The sequence below is a fragment of the Canis lupus genome, chromosome 1 (assembly GCF_003254725.2).
Source record: "Canis lupus dingo isolate Sandy chromosome 1, ASM325472v2, whole genome shotgun sequence".
Taxonomy (NCBI): Eukaryota; Metazoa; Chordata; class Mammalia; order Carnivora; family Canidae; genus Canis; species Canis lupus.
In genome coordinates this window covers 76530743-76546935 of record NC_064243.1, presented here as the reverse complement: position 1 = coordinate 76546935, position 16193 = coordinate 76530743, and the positions used below count along the sequence as shown (strand labels likewise).

The 16193-nt window shown below is 41.2% G+C and overlaps 1 protein-coding gene and 1 long non-coding RNA gene across 8 annotated transcripts in view; one reads left to right on the top strand and one right to left on the bottom strand.

Moving 5' to 3' along the window:
• Positions 1 to 269: 269 nt before the first annotated feature.
• Positions 270 to 16193, bottom strand: part of RASEF (RAS and EF-hand domain containing) — a 210715-nt gene continuing 194791 nt past the window's right edge. For all 7 annotated transcript variants that reach the window (XM_049116356.1, XM_049116361.1, XM_025423231.3 and 4 more), the window contains 3 exons: positions 12431 to 12550; positions 9598 to 9674; positions 270 to 3477 (listed from right to left, as the gene is read on the bottom strand). In XM_049116356.1, the coding sequence (XP_048972313.1) occupies positions 3372 to 3477; positions 9598 to 9674; positions 12431 to 12550 (303 nt within the window). In that variant the 3' untranslated portion in view covers positions 270 to 3371. The remainder of the gene's footprint in view (positions 3478 to 9597; positions 9675 to 12430; positions 12551 to 16193) is intronic.
• On the top strand, positions 7611 to 16136 carry LOC112644656 (uncharacterized). The gene is made up of 3 exons (XR_003126615.3): positions 7611 to 7945; positions 13950 to 14092; positions 15412 to 16136. It is a non-coding gene; the product is annotated as an uncharacterized LOC112644656 (long non-coding RNA).

The window sequence follows — 16193 nt, the reverse complement described above, 5'->3', positions numbered from 1 at the left end:
AGGATGGCCAGAACCCGTACTGAAATTTTTCTACAAAAGCTTCCCTATTTGTGGTTGTCACACCCCGATGTGACCTGCTGCCCCACGGGCCAAGATGACATGGTTGTGCCACAGCACTGAACACCCTGTGTTCGTTCTTTTCTCCAACCAGCCAGCTGCCTAGGCCAGAAAAGACGATTGTTTTAGAGGTATGGTTTCATGCAGGCACATCCTAAAATTTAAGCTGCTTCAGGGATGCCTCCAGTAAAGCCGAATGAAACACCCGAAAGGCCAAAAGAAGCATGCTTTATTAAATTTACAATGCAGGAAATATTTGTAGTTCCTTAGACATTTGCATTGCTATAAAAATTACACTTTATGGTATAATTATTAATGGTTTGAAGAGAAATAAACAGTATAAACGAAATATGGCCGATACAATGAAAATGTAAACCAAATAAATCAAAATCATGAAACAATTATTCAATACTCAGAGGCCTACTTAATATATACATATGAAATTTCTTATACACATATACAATAAAAGCCCACAAAAGCCTTCACTCTGAAGCTGATCACTGTACAAATATGAAAATAAATCTTTATCTTTTAACCTCAATTTTATCTTCAGCAAGAGAGTTGTGTGACTTGGGTTTATGCAAATCACATTTGGTATTAAATAATCAAATGTCACATATGTCATATAAAGCAGCAAGTGGAAAAAATAAATTATTAAAATGAATGAGGCTAAAAGTTAACAGAGAAAAATGTCTCCTTATCCAACATTCTTTTCCATGATGAAATTAAAATATTATCCAATGTATCAGGATGCATAAAAAAGGAGCATTGTATAATCGTGATCGTAAAAGCTCTCGAAGGAAAAATTGAGTCAAGATGAGTTAGTTGCATAGGACTATGCGAATGTGTCACATTAAGTCTAGGTTAAAAACATTAAATATTTTCTTCTCATAAAAAATATACCTTGAGAACACCTTCCTGAAATTAAATGTTGCTGATAATTATGATTTCCCACCAATGCAGCTGAAAGAGCTTTTAAAGTAGCTTTTCTTCAAATAAGATTGCTTACCAGAGCTGTAAGTCTCTGATTTGGATTCTGTTGCCAAAATATTTATTCAGGTTCAAACAAAGATGACTGCATTGTCTACCAAAGGTGCCTGTGCAATCTCAGAATCAATTTGGGGGTACTAGCCATACAAGCCAGAGGCAAAAGCCAAGATAATACTTCTGTATCAAAGATATGTTCTATGTACAAACTGTCAGACAAATACAGAGAGGCACTTTGGGGGAAAATAAATAAAGGCAACACAGTAACATGTATACTAACACAGTTGTTTGCAACTACACCAAATACCGGAACATGTGTCCCATATGCCAACCCATAGATGCTTTGTAACCTGGGTTCCAAAGGTGCCCCGGAGGCAACCAGTAGTGGCAAAATGTGTATCTCACCATGGCACCAAAGTAACCACCTCCTTCCCTGTTCAGTTTGACAAGAGGCATTCTTTCCCATCAAAAATGTAAAATTCTTTTTCTGTGACCAAAGCCAGCAGACGGAAATGCATGGTAGAGTTGCTAGGGATAGATCAAACTTCCCAGTAAAAAAACTAGATGTCAATGAAGAGAGGGCATGCTTTTACAGACTCAAGGATGTTGTGACTATTTATAATCTGTATGTGTAACGTATCTGGTCAGTTTTCATTTAAAAAAAAAATAAAGCTAGGGAATTTAAGATTTGATCATAAAAATCATAAACAGGAGGAAAACTGAGCATCGGAATTGTTTTAATTCAACACAAAAGAATATTATTAGCTTATATAACACAATAAATAACAGTTATTATTTAAGTTTTTTTCAGCAGACTACTTGGAACCTGGGCCTATATGAACCAAAGTTAAGTACACATCTCTGGTTGGGGATAACTTAATTGCTTTCAAGGCCACTGAGAACCAAAAACTAGAAACCAGGCTTCTCTCGGGTCAGGTGTTGAGACATTTCTGCTGTCAGAGACATTTTAGTGGGGAAATCTAGGAGTTCTAGAAGGACCTCACACTGTTGGTGAGGAGGAGTCACTAGTCACATTAAACAAAGGACTGTGACTTCCCACTCCTAAGGACAATTCCTCTTTTGAAGAGATGAGTTTCCAAAAACATACATCATTTCTTTTATTGTTTGTTATTTTAGGAAGTGAATGCCGACAACTAGGTTGTTCAGAGATTTGCATTGCATTGGAGATTATGCTTGTAAGTGATGGGAAGATCTGAAACAAGTACGCATATTTTCATTTGGCAAAATGTTAAATCATTCCAAGTGGTTGTTTTTAAATGAGATTTAATTCACATACCCATAACTTCACCCTTTTAACAGTTTAATGTTATTTCATATATTTACAAAGTCATACAACCATTGCCACAGTATAACTCCAGAACATTCTCATCTCCCAAAGAAACCACATCCCCATTAGCAATCACTCCCAGCTCCTGTCTTTCCCCAGCCCATGGCCATGACTTGCTGTTACATATTTTTAAGTTAAGAGTGACAACTTTCCTGGGCATTATACTTTGACTAGTATGTGGTGTTGACTCCAATGTTTTCATTAGAATTTTTAACATGGAATTTAAACCATGGACTTCACTGTTTTTTTCCAACTCTTTGTCACATAAATGTTTTTTTCCTTTGTATATAAAAAAAAAGATTTTGCTGTCTACACTGGAGCCTAAAACATTACCATTTTTTCCCTCAATGAAATTCTGTTTCAGAAATGAGAAAACTCAATACCCCAATATTTAAAAAGTACAACTAGTCAGAGTCCTCATTAACTGTGGGCCATCATGGAGTCCTTCCCACTCCTCACAGTGCACAGAGTCTGAGAGGCCAAGGCCTGCAGAGCCAACCTGCCTGTTTTGCAGATAAGGAGACAGATCTATTGTGGCTGCTGACAGGTCTGAGACTACAGGCTAGTTAACAGCAAAGCTAGGATAATAATCCCCTTTTACTAGTATTCTAGTATCAAATACTTGAAAAAAAAATGTTGTAGATTATCTACAAAGTCAGCTACCACGTGAATCTAGGTCAGGAAGTTTCTTCTACAGCTTTGATCTGAGCATGTGATTTTTTTAGTCCTTTTTACATATTATCTTTTGAAACACTGCAAGGACAAGACAAGTACATTTAACCGGGGACCCCAATCACTTGTGGAGACATAGCAAAGAGCCAGGGCTCCAGAAGGATCTAAAAGCACAGTTCAGATTCTCACACTGTAACTTTCCACATGGCAGAGTCTGGAGGACTTGCCACTCTGCAAGAAGCACACGAGTCACCAGACACCCAGTACTCTGTGACTGAAGACTTGACAGGCCAAGGATGTTTGGGATTTAACTACTGCAACAGTTCTTCATCTGGGTTGACTTTCTGGAACTGGTCCCAGTCAGATTGGTAATGGATTTGCTGTCATCTTCATCGGTTCTTTTCTTCACTTCCCTGGGGGATGTGGGGGGAGGAGAGAGACAGAGAGAGAGAGAGAGAGAATGAATGAATGAATGAATGAGGCATGAAACTAAACCACAAATGATTCTGTAGAAATAAAAACAGTACTGCTGAGCACTTGCTGTGTGCCATCCATCCATTGTTCTAAATGCTTTATAGGTATTGACAGTCTTAAAGCCTCACAAGGACCATGAGATTTTGCTGTGTCCCATTTTATGTGTGAGGAAGCAAGACAAAAAAAAAGGGTTAAGAAATTTCCCTCCAGTTACATGGCTGGAGAAGCCTCAGAGCTGGAGTGGGAACCAGGCAGGCTGGCTTCTGCACCTGCGCTCTGAGCACCAGGCCACACGCATGCACAAGGCAGGCACACACGGACACACGTGCACAGGTACGCACACAGCCACACCTGCACACACGACGGCCTACTCCTGCTCTCTGCTGTGGTTTCACATGCTTTACAGCCTAACACATGCACAGCTCACTCCTTAGCACTCTGGAACCTGGCTTCCATCTCTAATACTTGCTGACCTTAACAAAAGCAATGATGACTTTATAACCACTCTTTAATTATACACGATTGTGGAGACAATGATGAATGGTTAAAATCCAGAAAAATAATCTTCCTTTTGCCTCTTCCTAAATTTCTTTTAGAATTAACACTAGAGGCTACAACGACAAAAGATCTCTAAGACCTTGTGAAAACCTCCTAGGGAAGGATCCTTCTAAGTGTATTCCCAGGGATGCTTGGGAAACATGCAGACCCTGAAGTCCCATCTCAGACAGGACCCTGGATGGCAATCTTGACTGGGACAGCTCGTCCCCAAGAGGCCCGCAAACAATTCTACCTTCCCCATCAGTGCCTGGGGCTCCCCATCAAGACTAGAGAACCCCCACTGTGGGCTCTTCCTCTGTAGGACTGGCTCTTTGACTGCTTAGATCAACAGAATGCAGAGGATGGTGGGCAGGGACTCCAAGCCAGGTGTTAGTAAGGCTTGGTTGCTCTCAGCTGCTAGAGTTCCTCAGTGGAGAGGGCCAGCAGAGTGGTTCTGAGGCTGAGCAGCCACAAGGACAGGCACCCTGGTGTCAGCCATCCAGCCTGAGCCGTAGCCTATCAGCCACCGTCTGACTGCAAATGCATAGACACACAAAGCAAGAGCAGTTGAGGAACCTTCCAGCTGAGAGCCAGCCAATTCTGGTAATTTCAGGAAATTAAAAAGTGATAGTTGTTTTAGGCAACTATGTCTTGGTTTATTACAAAGCAGCAGATACCTGAAACTACTTAGAACTGGCATATTCCTAGTAGAGTGACGTTGTTCAATAGGAATGTAATGTAATCCACATAGGTAATCTTCAATGTTTTAGGAGGCACATTTAAAAAAATGTAAAAAGAAAACAGGTAAATTTAATTTTATGAATATATTTTATTTAGCTCACTATAGCAATCATATCATTTCTGCATGTTATCAATAAAAATAGTAATGAAGTGTTTTACGGTTTTCATACTGTCTTCAAAATCCAGTATACACTCAAAACCTATAGCACACTCCAATTTGGGTTAGCCACACTTGAGGTGGCTAGTGGCTACCAAATTAGTCAGCACCACTCCAGAAAGTCCTGACATGTTCTCGAAACCACTATGCTGTGAGTTAGAAAGAATATGTCTTAGCAGAAGAAAAAAAAGATGGAGAAATTAATTCTTGAATGCCAGCTAATAAATGCTATACTATACATTTTCATATTTCTCTTAATACACATATACAATCACACGACATAAACACATACACACAACCTGACAGGTGACAGGTGAGCATTATTATACTCACTTTACAGATGAGGAAACAAAGATTCAGGAAAAGAAAAAAGATATACGATCCAACCTCAAGCATCCTGTAAGACTCATTTCAGATTCCTGACCTCCAGAACTGGAACGTGATACACTGGCATTGCTTAAGCGATGTTTGTGGGAATTTGTTCAGCAACAACAGAAAACTAATACAACTTCCACTTGCATCATCTCAGACATTTGGTCACTCAACAAATGTCCAATTCATGCCAAATTCTGGGACCCTCGATTAGTGAGCTTTGAAGGAGAGACAGAAATCTAAACAAATCATTACAAGGTTGCCAAAACACTACTAACACATGTATGGTACGATGTAGGAATACAGAGGGTACACCACAGTTGTGCTGGAGTGAAGGAAGAGATGGAGCTGCATGGACACTTTGCCAGAAGAGGGACCTCTTAAAAGAACACAAATTGATCTCCATTTAATGAGGAAAGGAAATTCCAGGTGTAGGGAACAGCATGCATAAAGGCAAGGAGACGCAAAAGAGCTTGGCCACAAGCAGAAATAAAGTTTGCTGTGTCTACAGATTATCGTTCCTTTGGGAAGCAAGAGATGCAACCAGAAAGATAGGTGAGGCCAGGTCTTGAGGGTTGGACATGTTGGATATAGTCACACCTTTGGAATTTCCACTTGTTGATGGGTGGGATGTGGTTACGGAATTTTAAAAAGAGGTGGAGGTTAAAAAATATAGAACATGGAGAAGTTGCCAGCTACAGACAGTTCTAGAAACCCTAGGGCTCGACGACATTAGGCAGAGAGAGAAAGAGAGAGAGAGAGTAAAAAAGAGGAGAATGTGGACCGCAATCCTGAGATTGCCAATCCTGAAGTGGCAAGCCAATGCTTCAGAGTGGTAGGGATAAGTCCCAGTGCTACCACCCTGAGCAGGTTAAGCATTCTACTCCTCTACTTTCTTATCTGCACAATGGGTATAATAAACATAGCACCTTCACAAGACAACTCCCATGTCTCCCTTTTGGGAGGTCCAATAGCCTCTATCAGTTACAATCATCTGGCTTCCTGGTCAAATGTTTTCTTTGTTTTCCCTCTCATGTTAAACTGCATAGCTTGCAAGTATTTACTTCCTTGATATCTCTATTGAACCACGTATGGGGCCTCCATGGACCAAGTGCTCTCTCAATAATGCAGTTATTGAACCTGAAAGCAAATATTAAGGAGAAAAATATGTACCCATGTTGTTCATCTGGCCTTCGGTTTCTTTAATCCACCATAAGTGCAGGCATTTCCCACTTCAAGGAAATTAGAAAGATATTCCAAACACTTACAACAGGTTTAAAGCTGGGAAAACTAGACTGTCTCACCAAAAACTACTACACGCTGAACAACTGCATTTTAGATGACTCAGTCTAACCTACAGGCTCAGAGCCTGGGCTGAACTGATACATCAGCCTGAGTTCTTTTTGTGTTTTTGTTTTGTTTTGTTTTTCAAATCTCAGGCCATTGATCAATTAAATGCCTTTGGAACTTGAATCTAGTGCAAAATGTGTAAAGTTCGTGGTTCTAGTGATGGCAAATTCACTTGCCAACAGACAATGATTGTGATAAATGTCCTGTCAGCACCACAGGGAAATTGCATTTCTAGAAGAAACTTTTCCTGGTATTGAGAGGTTTCCCGAAAAAGCAGTACTAGTATTTTAGGGTGTTAACCAAACATTTATGGCCTCCCTTCAAAACAGAATTGTTTCAGACAGTGCAAATCCATAAACTCATCTAGCTCACATTTTACGACATGACATAGTGTGAAAAGAGCCGTGATGGGAATTGTCTTATGAGATCTAAACCGAGAATGTAACATGTTTTACATTATACATAACTTTCTAAAAGATGTAAAACTTTTAAAAACGATCATTTCACCTGCAGCAACTCTACCACTGTCATGAGACATTTTAACGAGCAAATATGAAAGCAGGATACAAAGCAAATTAAAGTCTTTAAATACCTGCTTTATTTACAATTTTCATATTTAACACACCACTAACATAACTAAACCAGAGACCTCACACCAGACCACAGTGCAGTAACAACAATAAAATAACTCCTTGATAAGTGATCCACAAGGAGTGACCTCTTATCAAAATGCCTCTGCACACAGGTGTTGTAAGTGAAGAAGCACAAGCCAGTGTGGCAGTTGTGCTGAAAACAGGGTGCTGGGCAGGAGCAGGTGGGGTGAAACGCACAGGCGGCTCACAGCCTCTCCCACCTTTATGATAGAATAAAGAGAATCAATTTGGCACTTTGGGTGGGACCATGGCAATTTGGAGTCATTTAACTTTTAATATGACCCCATTAGACAATTCAGCATCAAAGAGCAATGATGGTACTCTGCAAAGTACCGGCTGTTCTGTGTAGACCATAGTGTCAGAAGGAGAGGCCCTTGGGAGTCATTTTTTCCAGCCCCTCCCTCATTTTACAGATTAGAGATGCCAAGAGAGACTTAGGGACTTGTCTGAATCCACAAGCTGTTTGAGAGGAGATTTAAGATCTCCTGACACCATGGTCCTCCAATAAGCTGGGCAGAAGGCAACAGCCTCGCAGGGGCCTGGCCGGCAGTGTCCTTTGCTGGGCCGAAGCAGCAAGCCAGCACCCCACTGCCAAAGGTAAGGTGTCCCCCCACAACCATCTGCTCCAGTTCAGTCTCAGGCCCGACAATGGTCTGAAGACCTGCAGGCCCTTCCCACACCCATCTAGCCCAGCAAACACACCACCTCCACCCAGGAACCACCAAGTACACTGTAGTGAAACACCAGTATGAGCACCTGAAAAAATATAAACACCTACCATCGGCAATGATTCCATTTTTGGTGCATTTCACCAATCTCCTCCCCATCTTTGTTGACTGAGACTTCCTCGGCCAAAACAGACAGTGGCCCCTATGTGCCCGCACATGCATGGAGTCAATTATTTCACCCAGATTGTGAAGGTTTTACTTGGAATCTTGTTTGACAAATGTGATATGAGCCCATGATTCTCTTACAAATCACAGGCAGAAAACCATGTCATTCTCTCGAATCTATTTAAATGTTTACCTTTTTTCTACCTGTTCTAGGTCACACTCAAAGTTAGCACTGTTTTTGCTTTACACAAAGATGATTTCCAGTGTGGTGGGGCCAGGTGGCTCTCTCTCTTGGACCAGTATCAAAGGAGATAATGTTCAGAGACTCTGAGTTTGAGCTCAAGGCACCTGCCAAGCCCTGCCAGACTAATGCCAAGCAGGCCACTTAAAGTCCTGGGGCCCATTTCCTGATTTTCTCAAGTGAGGTTAAGGATCTAGCCCAAGGCTAAGCAGCCAGTAAGCGCTACAAACACCAAATCATCAATGGAAAAGCAGCATTTAAAACACTACAAAGTATTTTACTTGTCAACATGTATGAGTAGAAGAGGCCAACTATACTACTAAAGCTAAGATTTTACAAATGACCAGAACTCTCCACCCCCAAATTATGGCTTTGCTTTGACAACAATTAAAAATCATTGGCCTGGATTTTGTTGGCAATTAAAGGTCACAGGCCTGGGTTTTGCTCATGCACATTTTCTTTCTTTTCCTTTTTTTTTTCCTTTCTTTTCTTTTTTCTTTCAGATATTTAATCCCTTCAGGCCAGTAAAGAATCATCTTTTCATTTGTGGCAGAAAACTAGGCAGAAGGCATAAGTCTAGCAGATAATGTTATTTCCTAAAAATCAAATTTACGCTAAGGATTAAAAAACATTCACATTTATATCCAAGTTCCTCAAGGATGTAATTTTTATTCTAATCTATATCCCCAAATGTTATTTATCATTAACAGCATTGCCTTAGCTTAATAAATACCTGAGTAATAATTTTAATAAAGTGCTTCCAACTGGCATGATATACAATTTGCTTTGTTGAGTTTTTTCCCTTTACCCCGGAAAATGTCATAATAGATAGTTAATTTCATAATAGTCTCTTGTGTTTAAAATCTGGTTCCTGGAAATGATTCATACAAGTCAACTATTAGCTTTGTGGTGACATTTTGCAGAAATGTCAACGACACCTCAGATGCACCTGCTTTGTTTGGCAGTAAAGGTACTTTGCCAACGTTCACAGTGAATAAGCAGCATTACCGGTTTTTATAAGATCCATGTTCAATTGTTTCTCTAACCAGTACTGGAATACAGGATGGTGTTTTCCAATGTATATTCATGTTAGAGTAAAGAAATTTGACCTAAGCACCCACCATATGAAAATTCAATCCCGCTTTCAGTTTTCCAAACATAAGACACCACTTTACCGAGCAAGATGGAGAACAGCTTCCACTATATTTGAGCCATCTTTGGCGCTGGTTTCACAGAATAATGCCCCATAGGTCTGTGGAAAAGATACATATACAATTAAATGAAGACTTTATTTAAGTCTCCTGCAATTTTAGCTTTTAAAACCAACAAATAAAATAAAAATATTCTCCTGTTGAGTATGCTAGTAGCTAAGAAATTGGATTCACAGTTTCAATACTTCAAAAAATAATGAATTTGAGTCTAGTTATTCCAGACACAGCTCCTAGTCAGGGGATTTTTATTTTGCTTTAAAAGCAAGCATAATACACAATTTGATGTTTTAAGGTTCTGATTCCCCACTGTCCTACCAGTTGCTACAAACGTTCCCTATCAGATAATCTGAGAGAGGGAAAAATGATAGCTGAAGGTGACCACTCACGAATTGAACATCCATCAAAAGTGTGTCTCCTTCGGGCTGGCAGCCAACATGCATCTCTTCACACTATCATCTTTTCCTATCAAGATTCAGCCACCTCCGTGTTGCTGAAACCAATGGACATTGTCTAGCGCTCTATTATTCTCCTTCCCAGCGGTGATGTATACGACCATCCTATCACTCTCCTGCTTCAAACCTTTCAATGCTTCCATTCCTCTTCAAGTAATGCTCAAATGCTTCCCCACGGCCGCCAAGGCCCCATGACCACGTAGTCCTGGCCCACCTCCTAGCTTTTCCTGCCACCCTTCTGCCTCGCCCACCATGCTCTGGTTATCCTGACCTTCCCTCTGTTTCTCTCATGTCCCACATTCCCTCCCACCTCACGATCTGCGCACCCACTGTTCCCACTACATGGGTCTGCCCTTCCCCCACACACCCTTCTCCAGGCTGACTCCTACCTTTTGAATTTTTCCATAATTCTCCCCTGAAGTTAGGACTCAGTGCTCTGGAAGTCTGACATGTCCCCTGTCAGGTCTTGCTATTAGGAAACCTCACAGCCCTCTGTGTTTTTCCTGCATTTCACTTGCCACAATTGTAACTGATGAAGTTATTTTTGTGTCTCTGCCTGGAGAAAGTTTCCCTTAGGGAAGGAGAATGGTGTGTGCTGTGGGCCTGTGATGAGGGGAGGATGTAACCGCCACTCTGGAGCATGGAGAGAGTGAATGAAAGGAGGGGGAAAGAAGCCACAGCGGGACCCTTACCCATGAGCCCCTGGAATCCACAGAAAATCTATAAAAATCATTCAATGAATGTGAAGGAATTTCTAGTGGAAAATGATAGTGCTGCTGCCAAGTTCTACAGTTAGGATGTTAGGGGTGGTAGAGGCTGCCTCTGAGGTGCAGGAGGATCAGACTCACGACATGCATAAGTGAGCAAACCTTGGGAACTCAGAAATCCTCAGGAGGGAATAAACCTGGCATATGGCCAGGAACTACATGCTCTCTAAGGGGGCACATGGACAATGTGGCATGGGGATTACCTAAGTGTAATGTACATCTGCCCTCAGAAAAATGAACTACATGAAGATAAGGACAGTCTGCTTTTTGTTCTAGTCTTTCCTCAGCATACAATGAAGTGGGTACGATTAAACAGGTTGAATGAACCTCTTCTGTGTTTCACTGCTTAGTTGTGACTTTTTAAAAGCATGTTTGGTTCATAGTTTGAAAATTTAAAACAAGAAAGATTTTCTAACTTAAAACAGTGACACTGAAACTTTTTATTTTATTTCATTTCATTTTTTTAAGATTTTATTTATTTATCTGAGAGAACATGAGAGTGAGCACCAGCAGCTGGAGTGGCAGGCAGAGGGAGAGGAAGAAGCAGACTCCCTGCTGAGCAGGAAGCCGGATGTAATGCAGGGCTCCATCCCAGGACCCTGAGATCATGACTTGAGCTGAAGGTAGATGCTTACCTGACTGAACCACCCAGGTGCCCCTAAAACTTCTTTTTAAAGTTCATGTGCACATGCTACAGAAAGTCCTTCTGTGTGCTGATGCAGACACAGTGGTAGCAGCATCAGATCAGACTGCTATGGCATGAACTTATCCAACACCAAGTACCTCTGATTCCTTGTTTGGGAAAGACAGCTCATAAGGGTACCCTGGAGCATTTCACACACTGCTAATAATGGGAGAATAAATACTGCCCCCAGTAATAAACTAGATAGAAATGAACTTCATCCTCTATTCAAGTGCATAACCAAAAATAATTTTAGACTACTCAACTAAGCACAAATCTTAGTGAAAAAAGAAAACCAAGTTTCGCAATTCTCTTCCACTCAGGTAACACACTGCCCTTTGGCACAGTAACCTTCTGGAATTAAACCATGTTTTCTAAACAGAACACCAATTATTTTTTCTTGACATGGATTCCAGAACTAGAGGATTCCAGGAACTAGCTGAGGGTGAGGAGGAAGGCAGGATAATCATGGGTCCCTTTGTCAATGTTCTTCAACAAGGAAAATAACTCAGTAATCACTGTACCTTCATGAGCAGTTTAGTCCTTGGTACAATTACTTACATTTATTAAAGCGGGTAGGGGCTCCTGGGTGGCTTAGTCAGTTAAGCATCTGCCTTTGGCTCAGGTCATGATCCCAGGGTCCTAGGATCAAGCCCCAAGTCTGGCTCCCTGCTCAGCAGGGAGCCTACTTCTCCCTCTCTTTCTGCTCCTCCCCTTGCTCATGCTCTCTTTCTCTCAAATAAATAAATAAAATCTTTAAAACAACAAAGAAAGAAAAAGGGTGGAGGTTTGCCAAAGAACCTCTTAAAGCGAATGTAGACAAAATTGAAGGGCTGCTGACTACAGAGCTCATGAACTGCTAAAGTCTATCCCAACATACCAACTTTTGCCCTTACCATGGCCAATTTTTCTCCCAAGTATCCTGGGACACACTTTTGTTCCTCTGCTGTGGCAGCATCACGAAGATCAGCCTTGTTTCCCACCAACATGATAGGAATACTCTCCTGGATCGCATCCTGCCAGGAAAAAAAAAAATGTGTGCTCATCAAACACTGAACAGAAACACGTTTCATTAGCAAGAGCAGCTTCCACTCTCCAAAAGTCCCTTGGGTGCCACATGACATGGAAGTAATCTCTTCAATCCTTAAAATCTCTCTAAAAGGAGCCAAACTTCTTCCCATTGCCAGGTGAGACCACTGAAATTCAGAGAGGTTAAATTAAGAACTTGCAAAGGCCAGGGCCATGGTCCAAAAGCCCCTCGTCCCTGCCCCCCACCATACGAACCAATATGAACTTTATATTTGAGAATTATATTTGGCTGTGGCACCCACACAATTTTCTGCAACTTTCACTCCAAAGAGTGGTGATGACAAATCAACTTCATCATCCGAGGTACAAAACACATGAGAAATCCCTCAAGCATAATGGGATAAAAGCAGAGTTTGGAAGTTCCACACTCACTGCTATTGGGTTTACAACAAAAGCAAAATATGAAGGTCTTAAAGGTCAACATTTTTCTTACCAGGAGTCAATTACCAATCATTCAAAGAAACTGATTCTAAGGATAATGCTCCCAAATCAGTTTATGCAAACCACACCGCCATTCCAGGTCTACACTGGGCCCAATAGAATGTGAAATGTGAGGATCACAGCTGAGTCTGAGGCCACCCCTCCTACTACCTGGCCACTCACTGGCTGTGCCTCTGAAATCAGGCAAATTACTTCATGTTTGTGCCTTAGTTTTCCTACTGGTAAAATGAAGGGGTCAGTAAGGACCCACTCCACCTCAGGAGACTCTGATGAGAACAGAGGAAGACCATCTGAGTGGCACAGAACAACAGGGCTCTGGTTCCTATGCAAGAGAAGCAGCAGCCCTAAGGCATATGGACATTACCCCTACACTGCCCAGAGGTGCCAGGTGTTTTCTCAGTTTGGTACTACACCTGTCACGGGATCAAGAAATGAGCCTTAAAAATGACGGCATTACATCTGATTTCGTTTCTCTTCAGACCATTGTCCTCCAAAGGCACCAGACTGTGGTAAGAGCAGATGGGAAAAGGGAATGAAAGGACCTCCCCAAAACTAGGTGCCCCATCCATTAACATGCTAGTTAATTGTGTTCTTTGGCAAACTGTTCAGGTTCCAAAGGGGCATCCTTTGGAGCCATTAAAAAAATACTCACTGAAGTAAGCCAAGAACACAAGCATCTAAATGGCTTCCCAAAGTTATTCCCATAAATACTGGCAACTCCTTCAAGTCTTGACTTGAACACCACCTTCCAGTGAGGCTGCTCTGCCCACACCACCTGCAGTACGGTGCCCAGGTCTTTCTCCTTCCTTCTTTTTATTTCCACAATATTTATCATTTTCTGTCATTCCATTTATTTTCTTTGTTGCTTATTGTTTCTTCTACTAGGGTATGACGAGCTCCCCTACTGTGGGTACCTTGCAGACTCTAGAACAGTGCATGCACAAAAGTCAAGAAGAGATCTTATGTCTCCAGTGTCTCCTCCATTCAACATTCAGCCAAGATTTCAATCAATACATTACTCACGACAGGTAAGTAAATGGCCATAGTTTTATTTTATCCACAATTTTATTGTACGACTCTGTAACCCAGTGGCTTTTATCGAAGTGTATTAATTATTAATTCAGAGGGCCTACTCACCTGACATTCTACCTCCTGCCATCCTCTGGCCTACCCCAACAATCACTCTTTGTTTCCACCCATATTTATAGTGGCCACATAAACTGTGTCCATTGAATTTCCTTAAATTAGAAAGGGTGAGCCATGGCAGAGGTTTATCAAGCCCTTTATTTCTGAAGGTAAAAGTCAAATGCTAAGGGGTATCTAATTTTTCCCCGTGACAAATTCAAGAATTCATCTTGGATACAGTTTTCATCCATTTTGGACCCTGTGAAAGGTGATCCACGTAGCTGGAAAGGTAACTTACCACATACAGGTGATTAGCAAATGATGGCAAATTATGGGGTCCCAGCACACACTGTGGCTGGTCACTAGGGTTATTTCAACATTGTGGCTGACCTTGCCTTTGGGCCTCCTGTCCTCAAGCATAATCCAAAGACTTAAAATGCAGGCTAAGTCCAACAGTTTCAACAATAAAACATTTTGCTGTGGATTTTAAATATCTGTGGGTACGAGTCATTGGGATTATATTACTCTCTGGACTCATCACTCTATCTAAGGAGGCCTATCCCTTGAGCAGATGCTTCTTCTCTGTGCAATAAATGTACCCTGGAATTCCTCTCTAGGTATCAAAAGCTTCTCTTCTCAAACTGCTGCTTCCTCCAGCGCTTTATCACAGCAGCAACCAGGATTCAATAAAGAGATCCAACCCCCCATTCAACCCCTAAACTCTGAATAACCACAAGCCAAGGTCATATACTGTCTCTGCCTGAGGTTTCTCATAAAAAGTGAGAATAACATTACACTTCTTCTTTCCTCAGATATGTTACAGAGACAAATATAACGTGGAAATTTTGTGAAATAAAAATGCTATGGGGGATCCCTGGGTGGCTCAGCAGTTTGGCGCCTGCCTTTGGCCCAGGGCTCGATCCTGGAGTCCCAGGATGGAGCCCCGCATTGGGCTCCCGGCATGGAGCCTGCTTCTCCCTCTGCCTGTGTCTCTGCCTCTCTCTCTCTCTCTCTCTGTGTCTATCATAAATAAATAAATAAATAAATAAATAAATCTATCTTAAAAAAATAAAAATACTACGTAAACATCAACATACTTCCATCATATTTATAATAATTTTAAGTCATGATATTTCAGTAGAACAATGTACATTTCCTTGTAATTTCTCACATCTTTTCTTTAATGAGAAAAAGAAGATTAATTCTACTTTTTTTTTTTCAGGTTATGAAATAGGCCCAACAGAAGAAGCTAGAGGCTAACCTGATATACAGCAATCAGTTCTCTGTTTAGCCACCACTGCACTGTTTAACGCCTGTTAAAAATTAGAGATAATATACTTAATTATATTAGCCATGAAATTATATTAGCCATGAATTTTGGTTTTGTTTTACCAAGAAAGTATATTGAAACACAACTTGAACTGTAGCTTTATGTCGATTAACAACTGTTGGCAGCACCAACTGGTCAAAATCATTTCCTACTTTTAGAAATTATTTACCATGAAACCAAAGGATATGAAAGCTCCTCAAATGAAAGACACCACCTCATTTAACCAGAAAAAAAAGCATAGATGTTACCACACATTTAAAAGAGCTGGCCTTGCACATGCTCACATCCATGCTGTTAAACCTGCACTTCGGGCACACTATGCACACCCAGTCATACTACATACCACCCCATGTGCAAGAGCTGCTGCTCCTCAGATTGCCTACATTTGCATTTACTTCCAAAGGGGTTCTAATTTATCTGTAAGAAAACTAGGAGTTTTATTCCCAGAAGCTCCCTTCAGTGGCTCTGTGGAAACTCACCCAGCTACTGAGGAAAAGGCCAACATCGCCAGGTACCATGTAACAGTCCCCCTCTAACACCTAGTCCTTCCTGACTAGCCTGCATCAGTGCTTTCTGATGGTGGGCCCCTCAACAAAGAAGAGAAATAGCATTTTCTAACACGGCCTGTGACTCCTGTGTAATTTTTTGTTTGCTTCTCTGTTTCGGTGTCTTAC